Raw genomic sequence first — 12,555 nt, forward strand, 5'->3', positions numbered from 1 at the left:
AAAGCCTGGCTGCATCAACGTAGATTTTCTCTGTAGATGGAAATCTCCCACAAAAGATGGCTTTTCAGGGCTACTTCTGTTTGCAGGCCCTCTGAATAGCAATCTCAAATTATGTCAAAGCCGTATAATTTGGGGTAAAATAGTTTGATTTCCTTAGCTCTCTCGTCTAGCTATGGTAAGCATGGCCGTCACTAAAGTAGTAGTTATTATAAAGGCTTGGGTGATGTGGGGTTGGAATTTACATTCTTGTTTAGGATACATATTGAGTGACCTGTAGTTTTCAGAAACCATTGTTTAATTTTGTAAACTTTTAGGGGCACATATTTACTTACTAAATTATGGTGACTGCTTCGTAACAGTTGAATATGAAATATTTCAAGTTTATATATGTAAAGCACTGTGGGAATTGTAGAAATCTGTGAGGCGTGCAATATTGAATCTTGATGTATTCAGTGCATATTGCATCCATTATTTGACAAGCTCCCATTTCCATGAGGGAAAAACTCTACGAGGTTTAGAGGACAGTATATTTAATGTGAAGCCAATTCTATGCCCTAAACTCTGTTACCTGATTTAGGGGATACCAAGATGAACAAAGCATATTTCCTAAATATCAAAAGCTTATGATCTGATTGGGAAGGCAGACATAATTCCCAAATCTAATTAGAGATGGCCAGGTGTCCCTAAGCCCCCAGGGACTCAGAAAGCAGCACAAACTTGTGAGTGAATGTTTCCTGGAAGGAAATGGTTGCAATTAGAATTTACTAGTTCTTGTTTTCTGTTCTTCTCCCTAAATAGTTTTGCTTTTAAAACCTCTTAATGTTCAGATTCTGATTGCTGAATATTTTGATATTTTTCTATGCTTTAATGTGTGAGACCTCAGTCTTTTATTATTATGTATATATTCTTTGCACAATTTGACTTTCAAACTTTATTAGCCACCCCATTTTTGACTAATTTTTGGTACATGCAAATCAGAAACTTTCTGGAGAATCTGTCAAAATGTCCTTACTTAATTTGATTAAGGAAACAAAACCTTTAATTACTAGTTACCATTATCATTATATTGTCGATGGCTTTGTTGGATAGAATACTAGTATGTTAGCTTGTGAAAACCAAAGCACTGGAATATTTTGAAAACTTGAAAATTTAAATAGTTTTATAAATTCAAACACTATCATTTAAAATGTCTTCTGCTTTTAAAAAATGCATTGAAACAGCCTTGTTACCAAGCACATGGGCTTGCTGTTGCTGCCTGATGGATACACAGAGACCCAGTAGTATGTGGAACTGGCTTTTGAGAAAAGAAAGGCTTTACTACAAAACTGGTAAGCAAGAAGATAGGAACAGATTCAAAACCGTGTCCCCAGTTTAGGCTCTAAGGCAACTTTTAAGGGATCAGAGGGCCGGGAAAAGGATTTAGGAATGTTGGCTTGGCAGGGTCTGATTGGAGAGCTGCGAATTTGACCATTTGTGGAAAGGTATATTGATGTGGATTGTAGTCTCAGATCTTCCAGGCCAATGGACCCCTGTTTTTGGTCACATCCCAGTCTTCTTGGTTCTGAGGGGAGGATTCTTTGGTTGTGGGGATTGTTAGAAGTCAAGCTTTTTCTGTTGCATATGCCCAGGCTACATGTCTTGCAGTCTCTGAATCTGTTACACCTGAAAGGTACTTGACATTTTGTTATTGACAGAGTAGGCTCAGTTTGGGCTGGTCCTGTGGTTGTAGCTTCTCCATTTTGGTTTCTAAATTATGGTCTCCAAGCCACTTAAGGAGGGAAATCTTAAAAACTAGAATCACTCTGTGTTGTCATTTTATTAAAACAATTTGATGAAAACCATATTTGTCTTGGAAATTAGCTCAATTAATTTATGTGAATATTAAAATATGCCATCATCTTTAATTGGATCGTTTTAGGTTACCTTATCACCTAGCTTTGACCCAGGTATCCTACACAGGAGGAAAGCCATGCTGGTTGGGAACCAGTTGTCATGCCAAAGGAGTATCCTGATTAATGTAGTTGGGGTTAGGCTTGGAGTAGGGTGGGTTAATTCCCACAGAAATTACTGTGGACTTACAATGAAAGAGTTATGGAAAGGATTTTAGGGAGACAATCACATGTCTACTCTGTTTAACACCCAGCATAGTCGCCAACAAATATTCAAAAAGTTCCAGGCCTTAATGAAATCAAGATATTGTACTGTGGAGAGACACAAACTCAAGTTCGTTGCCAGACTTCAAAAAATGCCATCTTTTAAAAGTAAACTTAAAATATATCTAACACATATTGTGATATAAAACTACAAAAAGTGAGCTGAACATCATCCCATGATGAAACATATAGACATTAATGACATACATTGTGGGCTTTTCATGATAAATTGATGGGAGCTAGATTGTTGGATTTTCAGAAGACTTTGAGAGGGTGAGTGGAGTCCAGCAGGGAGCAGCGTCCTTGAAGACAGACAACCTTAGAGGGAAAGAAAGCGTGAGAAGGTGTCAACCCAGCACACTCAGATGTTTTCTCTCCTTTATGTTGGTTTTTTCTCTTCTCTCTCTCTCTTTTTTTTTTTTTTCCATTAAGGATTAGGAGATCAGCAAGCCATATGTTCAGATCATATTGACCTATTGATAAAAAGTCATAATTGTAGGACAGATTCGTAAATACTTTTTTCCTTAGATAAGATCTGAGTAAGGTAAATAGAATTTTGAAGAGAGTATGTTTTTGTTGATATTTTGTAAGATTTCAAGAAGCGTATCTCTCCTAATCAAAGGAGTGTAAACACAACAAATGAATGTGCCATAGAGAGCATGTTGTGTTCCAGGAGGGAATCTTGGTATTTAGTATATTTACGTTGCAGTCTTAACACATGAAAAGGAATTTGACCAGAGTTGTGATTCTTTTTTAAATAGAAATTTATATAAGATCTTTATTCCACCCGTTTGACTTCTTTGTTCCTTGGAGGTCTTTGAGAAGTTAATGTTCTTCAGCCCTCTCTCTTTAATTTATTAGGTTGGTGCAAAAGTAATTGTGATTTTGCCATTAAAAGTAATGGCAACATATTAAGGAAAGTAGTACTAACTGTTAGAGACGTCAAAATACTTGTGTTAGCAAGGTTTTTCTCTCTCAGAGCTTTCCATCTTATGTCATTATGACTGGTGACCTATATTATATTTTCTTTTAATTTTAACCAAGGCTGAATCAGAGTACTTTGGGGGACTTACTTCTATTTAATATTTTCAGAGTGTTCGACAAGACAGATATAACCTCCACTTTTGGAGAGCTGTTACTTTAACAGGGTCTCCCTGTGTTGCGCAGGCTGGTCTTGAATTCCTGGGCTCCAGTGATCCTCCCATCTTGGCCTCCCAAAGGGATTACAAGGTGTGAGCCACCACAGTCAGCCAAGTTTTTTATTGAGCTAAAATTTATCTCATTGCAATGACTCTTATTCCTGGATCTGCCCTCTGATACTAAATATAGTAATAATATGATAGTATACATATTCATAGGCTGTTTAGATCACTTTTTTTTCCTACTTTAAAAATGATTTGTAAAAAATTACAGTTCTCTTCCTGTAGGTCTAACCTACATCCAAATTAAAACAGAAAAGAAATGAGAAGAGGTCACATTGCTGGCTGACCCACCAGGCTCTAATGTAGTGCACTGCTTGCCAAGCAACACTTGATAGCGCATCTGCACAGTCTTATCTTGTTACTTTTAGAGAACATTCAGTGAGGTCTCTAGCTTCTCAAAAGCAAAGCATCCAGTTATTACATTAATATTTTATCACCTTAAGATAGAATGAAAGGTTATTATACAGGATAAATGCCAATAAAAGTAAAAGAAACAATCTTTATACACTAGAAGGCTGTGCTTCCAGCTAGAGTTAATCATAATGCTTACAGTTTTCTTGTTATTAAAAACACTCAGTATACATCTGTAAAGACTAGCTACAAATGCTTTTAAGACAGCACTGTTGTCATTTTTTTTTTCTTTAAACAAAAAGAAAAAAATTTCGGTTCATTCACTGTGCAACTTTTCACCACCCTGGTTGATATATTAAAGACAGTTTAGTTCTCATGTGCTATATTGCCCACATTTTTTCAGGAGACTTACAAGTAGGAAAAGCTGGAAGCTTTTGAGGTGATGTATAAATCGGGCACAGAGCTTAGCGCATTACGGTATACAGGTAGGTCCCCTCTTCTCCTGCCTCCCCCTCCTCCCTTTTTGCTATTAGGTAATTGTTAATGAATGTCAAATAGAACCATTGGAGAACATGTTTAAGAGAAATTATTCTCAAGTGGAATTGTCTAATTTGATAAATATGATTTTCTTTTAACCCTTGTAATGAATTTATTTAAAAGGCAATCAAAGTTGGTTAATTCATAGAGTCAATTTTATTGCTGGCACAAAGATATCAAAATTACATAATATTATTTAAAGTAAATTGAAAGTTATATATGCTACAGTAGGTAGAGGTCGTTGACTGAGTTAGTGAGTTTTACTGTTGATGCATGGTAATATTCACATATTATAATTTTGTCAAAACCGTAGGTGTTAGGTAGGGCAGTTGAAATAAATTAGGGCATGTTTTATAGGCTCCAAAGCTTTATTTTGGAGCTTATATATAAAAGTGTTTGTAGTTATTCCTTTCATTTTAGTTATTTGAGTAAATTCTGACAGTTTTTGAAAGTAAGTTGGTCATTCTGGGGAGCACATTTTTGTATTTAATGTGGTAAAGAGTGTTTTTTTGTGAGAAACTGGAAGAATGCTGTTTTGCATATAAAGTTCGCTGTATCTACATTTGCAACTTTAATAAGAGATGTGGAAAAGTGGTTTTCCCTTTTCGACACCTTCACAATTAATTGTTTAGGTGATATTAACAAGTAGATATCTGTATTGTACTTTTATTTGACTTTCTTTGCTCATCTAACATTTTTGGTCTTAAAATATTATCACTTAAAGATAATTAAGTGAGGAATTCTCCTGGATACCATGTAGTAGGAAGACGTGGGAGACAGATTGTAATACCAGGTGCAACATGTCGCTAGTCAAGAGGGTGGTCATTTAGTGCCTACTTGAAAAGTGCTTCAAGAAATATAAATTTCATAAGGCTCATAATCATAAAATTCACTTATGTTTATTTGGTTTTAGAATTCAATTTATGTGAATTGATTTAATTATGTAACTCTTAATGTTATGTTTGTGGAAAGAGTGGTCTTAGTAATTTCAAAAATGATTTTAGACATGATGGTGACAGTTTTGTTAAGTTATACTACATTTACTATCTCACAAAAATGTTTTGCTAGTGTGATCATTTACCAAGACATGGAAAAGCAATGTATAGTAAATTGACCTCTTGTTTTACTTTGCATTTATTTATTTATTTTAAAGATGAGTGACTACTGACTGGATTGTTAGAGAGTACCGCATAATTTCTCCTTGAGGTGATGAACTAAAGTAAATAAAAGGGAAGAAGTGGGAGAATAGTATTTGTTAAATCCTTCAGTGTGTTGGTTGTTATATTAGATGCTTTCCAAATATTATTTTACAACCCTATGAGGATTTTGACTGCATTCAGAGCTAATAAGTGAACACTAAGGCATAGAGAAAATTTTATCAGAGGTCCTAAATGGTAGAGCAAAAATTTACATGCTGATCTTTCTTTGTTTGTTTTTTCTTTTTTTCTTTTCTTTTTTCTATTTAAGACAATGTCTTACCCTGTCATCCAGGCTGGAGTGCAGTAGTATGATCACGGCTCACTGCAGTCTCATCCTCCTAGGCTCAAGTGATTCTCCCACCTCAGCCTCTTTAGTAACTGGGACTGCAGTCACATGCCAGGCCTGGCCAATTTTTGTATTTTTTGGTAGAGATTGGGTTTCACCATATTGCCCAGGCTGATCTTGAACCCCTGAGCTCAAGCAGCCCGCCTGCCTCAGTCTCCCAAAATGCTGGGATTACTGGTGCAAGCCTCTGCGCCCAGTCCAACATGCTGCTCTTTCTAAATTCCAAAATTCATTTTCATTTTGCTACTTCACATTCAAATTGGTATGTATACTAGCTCTGACAAAATTTATTTGGGGGATTATTAGACTAACAGGAATAAATCAAAATATGAAAATTAAATAATACGGAAAACTATTAGTTTCTTTTGAAATCGAGATTCCAGTTTTAAAAGTATCTTCAAATTTTTAGTAAGACTTTTTGCCAGATATATTTAAGGATCAAAGTACTTCTTGATGAATCACTTTTTATAGTTAGTATTGATTCCTTTGACTCATCTTAGTTTGTCTGCATGTAGTTATTACCAGTTCCTGAAGAATGACCATTTCAAAGATTACCATAAGTAAGCAAAAGGTCTTCAGTCACACTGCTTGGCTTTACTTCCTTACTTTACCCTTTCTTACTGTTGTGACGTTTGGCAAATTAGTTTCTGTACTCCCTGTTTGTTTATTGTTTTCCTTTTATTGGTGATAATAACAGTCTCTGTCTCCTAGGATCTCCTAGGTTGTTGTGAAGATTGAGTTAAGTGATTAAAGATCTCAACATGTTATTAACATTTATTGAACTCTCAGTGAATTTGTTGAGGTGAAGAACATTTGCTAGAGTTTTATATACACATCAACTCGTTTTGCTTTAGTAATTTTTTTGTTGGTTTGTTTTTTTTTTTTGAGATGGAGTCTCGCTCTGTCGCCCAGGCTGGAGTGCAGTGGCGCAATCTTGGCTCATTGCAACCTCCGCCTCCCGGGTTCAAGCAATTCTCCTGCCTCAACCACCCAAGTAGCTGGAATTACAGGTGTGCGCCACCACACTCAGCTAATGTTTGTATTTTTAGTAGAGACAGGGTTTCACCATGTTGGCTAGGCTGTTCTCAAATTCCTGGCCTCAAGTAATCCACCCGTCTTGGCCTCCCAGTGTGCTGGGATTACAGGCGTGAACCACTGCGCCCGGCCTTGCTTTAGTAATTTTTTTTGTACTTGGGAAAACCTACTTAGAGTACTCCACATTTTTAGAATGTTTATCTGTTTTATTCCATTTCATTAATTCAGCTTTCATTTCTAATTATTCTAGATTCACACATTTTTTCAGGAGGCTCATAAGTAGGAAGAGATGGTAGTAGAGATGGTATTGTGGCTATGTTATTAGGATTTTTGCTTTTCTTTGTAGTATGCAATAACTATTGTCACAATTGCATACTTCCTCTTTCCTGTAACACCAAACCTTCTCCTTCTACAGTCTCTCTGATTTCAATAAATGGCTTCAATAGGCCAGAAACCTTGGAGTCTTCTTTTGGTACCTGATTTTAAAATTACAGTAGGCCCCCTTATCCAAGCAATGTGGTGGACCTTTGATATCTACTGTAGGATCATATGAATTTGTATCTATTTTGAATCCTGATATTTTCTTTATAAATTCTTAATTTGAACTTTCTCTTTATTGTAAAGAAACTGAAAATTCTGAACTTCTTAATAACTAAGTCTTTACAAATTGTTTTTTAAAAACTTAGAAATACTAGTGTGATTTTGTATACTATCTAAAAATGCCATTTTACTTTGTGTTTGGCCAAAAAGTGATCCTGTGTCTGAAATGATAAAATTAGCCTAAAATTAGCCTAAATTTAAAAAATAATTAGCATTACATGAATGTTTTCTTTTTCTTTTGTTCTCTTAGCTTCTTAATGAAGAGGATAACTCGGAATTATCGGCCATAGAGCAGCCATCTACTTCAAACCCAGCACCGCAGATTGCGCAGGCTGCCTCCTCAGCACCAGCACTTGAAACTGATTCTTCCCCTCCACCATATAGTAGTATTACTGTGGAAGTACCTACAACTTCAGGTATGAAACAGCTAGTAATGTTTTTATTAGTTCTTTTTTTTTTTTTTTTTGACATTTTGGTTTTGTGTACTTATCAAGTCTGTTAATGGACTTTTAAACATATATGCACATGGATGTTTATATATGTGTATACAAACTGTGTGCACATATAAATATACAAATGTATATACCCATATATATGTGTGTATGTATATATGTGTACATAATTATGTAGCCATAAAACAAGATGATGATGAGTGTGAGAATGTGGTATGTGTGACTACAGGTGAAGGGTGTATATAGTATTATCCCATACATATGATAATTCTTGAATACAAGTCAGTAATTCCTGTTTGCTGCTGTTCATCTTATTCAGGTCACTCTAAAGAACTAATCTGTTTTTCTGACTACAATTTTTATTTCCTAAGCAATGATAAATTATTCAGTTTGATCACTTTTGTATACCAGTGTGATTTTGTATACTATCTGATGATTGTTTAATTTTGTATGTGATTATAACTTCTCTAGTCTAATAATTTCTAAATAAATTCTAAATAACTTCTCTAAATATTTTGTATACTCATTATGAAAAAATTTCATTTTAAAAATCAGTTACTGAAAAACATTTTAACAGTAAAAATTTTTCACTGGAACTTTTCATCTTATTCTGTAGTTAACATCATCTACTGCTCTCAAATTAATGCCAGCTTTCTCTGGTTACCATTTTTACATTTGGAATGTGTAAATTCAGTATTTCTTCTACCAAATTCATTTACTTTTTTTGTGTAGTTACTGAAAATCATTTTTTCATGGTGTCCTCACTAATGAAATTAATACATGCTTACTCCTTTTATTTGTATAAAATGTTTATTTGATGAATATGCTTGCTCATTGCCCAGTTTTATGCACAGTTTTTATGTTGATAACAATTTTGTCTTTAAGATTTAATAGCTGGTTTGATGCCTGTTAAAATTTATTATATGGTAAATACTTCTTCAATATTTTACAAATTTTCACAATATAATAATAAGACTTTGCTACCTTAGATTTAAAAAATTAATTTGACTGTAATTTTGAAGAAAGAAAATGAGTTGTTTTCCCAGTGATGTTTGTCTGAGTAATGAAAGATGCTGTGAATAATTTTAAGAGTGAAATTGTGATCCCTTTGTTGTGACTACCATTGCTATTGCTGTGTAACAAACTACCCGAAATGTAATAGAGTAAAATATCAATCATTTATTACTATTAATTGTTACTGTTCTGGGCATGGACTGGGTTGAACTATGCTATTCTCTCCTAGAGTCTTATGTGACTGTTGTCTGATGGCGGCTTGGGTTGGAATGATCTCAAAAGCTTCCTTTTTCACATGTTTGGTGGTTTATACTGGCTTCAGCTAGGACCACAGCTGGGGCTACTGGCCAAGACAGTTAAATGTGGCTTCTTATTGTGGCTTACACTTCCTCGGTAGATGGTGGCTGGGTTCCAAGAACAAGCATTCTGAGAGAAAGTCAGATGGAAGCTGTATCACCTGTTATGATACTGTCTCAAATGTCACATGGTATTACTTCTGCCATATTTGGTTGTTAGAAATGAGTCACTAAGTTTAGTCCTTATTCAAGAGGAGAGGAATTCATCTCTACTTCTTGATGAGAGGAGTTTTAAAGAACTTGAAGACTAACTTTTAAAACTGTCACAACTGCATACTTACTCTTCTCTGTAGCACCAAACCTTCTCCTTCTACAGTCTCTCCTATTTTAACAAATGGCTTCAGTATGCCAGAAACCTTGGAGTCTTCTTTTGGTACCTGATTTTAAAATTACAGCAAGCCCCCTTATCCAAGGGAGATGTGTTCTTAGAACCCCAGTGGATGCCTAGAACTACAGCTAGCACTGAGCCCTATAAATACTGTGTTTTTTCTATACATACTGTTTTGTTTTTGTTTTTGTTTTTGTTTTTTTTGAGATGTAGTTTCGCTCTTGTTGCCCAGACTGGAGTGCAATGGCGTGATCTTGGCTCACTGCAACCTTCACCTCCCGGGTTCAAGCAATTCTCCTCCCTCAGCCTCCCAAGTAGCTGGGATTACAGGCATGTGCCACCACACCTGACTAATTTTGTAATTTTAGTAGAGACGGCATTTCACCGTGCTGGTCAGGCTGGTCTCGAACTCCTGACCTCAGGTGATCCGCCTGCCTCGGCCTCCCAAAGTGCTGGGATTACAGGCATGAGCCACCGCGCCGGCCCATACTGTGTTTTTTTTAATACATACATACTTATGATAAAGTTTAATGTATAAATTAGCCACAGTAAGAGATTAACAACAACTAATAATAAACTAGAATATTTATGGCAATATACTGTAATAAAAGTTATATGAATGTAGTCCCTCTTTCTCTCTCTTGAAATACCCATTCTTCTTCATGGGATGATATGAGATGATAAAATGCTTATATGATGAGATGAAGTGAGGTGAATGACATAGGCATTGTGATGTAGTGTTAGGTTACTATTGATCTTCTGATGATATGTCAGAAGGGGGATTGTCTACTTCAGGTGATCCTGGACTGCAAAACCATCACGATGTTGATGAATGGGGATCCTTGATAATTGAAGGTTATTTTGCTGAAACCTTTTGGAAGAACGTTGTAACTGGAAATTGTTGTCTCTTTTTTATTAACTCGTTGAAGTGTTGCTGCAGAGGTTGTAGTGCTTCAGTGATTATTTGGGTGACTTTGATACTATGTCCCATTAAGGATCATATTCAATAATTTTGTCATTTAATGTCTGTGCAATTTGAAACACTTCAGCAAATTTTGGTAATGGCCTCATTACTGATTCTGCTTCATTTTATTCTTCGTCTTCCTCTTCCTCTGTAGATGACTCTAACTCTTCCATGGCCTCATTTATTAACACTTATTGATGGCCTTCAGTTATGACCTTCTACTTCTTCATCAAGGATATTGGCAAATCCTTCTCTACCAACTTGTCATGCTGTATGATTTTCCTGACTTCTCCATTGATCCCCAAGAAGCCTTTAAAATCATTCATAACTTTGCTCCAAACATTCTTCAAGGAGACATCTACAGTTTCTGGTTTTAATTCATCAGTTGCAGCTTTGATGAATGTTACTGCATCAGCAATAGTGATTTCCAGCACTGTATTATGTCCATATTAGAGTCTGCATCAATTGCTGATCAAATGTGATTAAATACTAGGCAAGTATATGTGGCCTTGACAGACCAGATGATGCACTGGTCAAGGGACTGAAGCAATGAGGTTATATTTGGAGGTCAAAATAAAACCTCGACATTTTCATTTTCATAGCAAACAGGTTCAGGATGGTCAGCTGCATTGTCTGTTATTAATAGGACTTTAAATTTCAACTTGTCTTCTTTCAAATGGTTTTTCACTTCGGGGATGAAGCATTGGTGGAACCATTCCATGAACGAGATAGCTGTCACCCATACTTTCTAATTATGTTGCCAGAATTTGGGCAGATAATTTTTCATTTTTTCTTTGAGGGCACATGGATTCTTCACTTTGTACAGTATGCCTGGCTCTGTCATATGCCCTGCAGTGTCACCACACGGTACCTGAGTTAATCTGTCCTTCCACGTTTTATGCCTTAATGCCTCCTTTGTACTTTGATAAATGTCAGTTCTGTCAGGCATCTTCTCCCAGAAGAGCCCAGTTTCATCGCAATTGAAAGCTTGTTTGGATGGTATCCTTTCTCCCTAATCAGCTTCTTCAACTCTGCCAGAAATGCGACAGCAGTAGACACAGACTCTCCAGTAATTTTTTATTTTTTAGTCCAAACCTAATCCTCAATCTGTGTGACCATTCCTTATTTGCAGTAAATGGCTCAGTGTCTCTGGTTTCAGGAGATTCCTTGCTGAAATCTTCGTATAGGCTCAGTGCCTTCTGGTGCAACACATTGCCGTTAATCGGAACATGTTTCTGCTTGTGTCCTTCACATACAAATTAATTCCTCTTCCATCTTAACTAAGCACTTATCACACACTGTGGCCAAAACTTTTGCAGTTGGGGATGTGACAGCAAAACTAGCACAAATTTCTTTTTCCTTCACAATTTCACAGATAGAAGATTCTTTTTTACTGTAGATCTTAGCAACCTCAGCCTACTATTTTTTTTCTTTATTAAGGCAAGAACTTTCACTTTTTCACTTAAAGGTAGCACTTTATGGCTCTCTTTGGCGTATCTGAATTGCCAGCATCTCTACTCTTGTGTTTTGGAGCCATTATTAAGTAAAATAGAGTTACTTGGACACAAGTACTGCAATACTTCAATTGTAGATTTGATAACATAGAGTTGCTAAATGACTGATGGGTGGGTAGTATTGACATCATGTATACACTGGACAAAGGGATGATTCACATCCTGGCCAGGACACAGTGAGTTGGTGTGAGATTTTATCGTGATATTCAGAACAACGCACAATTTAAAACTTATGAGTTGTTTATTTCTACAGTTTTCTATTGAATATTTCTGGATTGCAGTTGACCTTGGGGTCACTAAAACTGTGGAAAGCAAAACCATGCCTAAGGCAGAACTATTGTATATGGTTTTTCTCTTTTAATTTTTGATGAAATGAAATATATTATTATATGTCTTTAGTCCATCTCCATGTTCTGAAATACACAGTTTTCATGCCATGTTGTAATCTCTTCTGGATTTAGATTTGTGAATATTTTAAAGTTTTTGCAATATTAGTGAGATCTA

At 35.8% G+C, this 12,555-nt stretch overlaps 1 protein-coding gene across 3 annotated transcripts in view; it reads left to right on the forward strand.

The window, feature by feature from the left end:
- The window catches only part of NDFIP2 (Nedd4 family interacting protein 2), a 71,479-nt gene that overhangs the window by 28,484 nt on the left and 30,440 nt on the right, over positions 1 to 12,555 (forward strand). For all 3 annotated transcript variants that reach the window (XR_003116494.1, XM_025364372.1, XM_025364373.1), the window contains exon 2: positions 7,674 to 7,839. Coding sequence is in view for 2 of the 3 variants with exons in the window: in XM_025364372.1 (XP_025220157.1) it covers positions 7,674 to 7,839 (166 nt within the window). In the remaining variant the exon portion in view is untranslated. The remainder of the gene's footprint in view (positions 1 to 7,673; positions 7,840 to 12,555) is intronic.

This window comes from Theropithecus gelada, chromosome 17 (genome assembly GCF_003255815.1).
Source record: "Theropithecus gelada isolate Dixy chromosome 17, Tgel_1.0, whole genome shotgun sequence".
Lineage (NCBI taxonomy): Eukaryota > Metazoa > Chordata > Mammalia > Primates > Cercopithecidae > Theropithecus > Theropithecus gelada.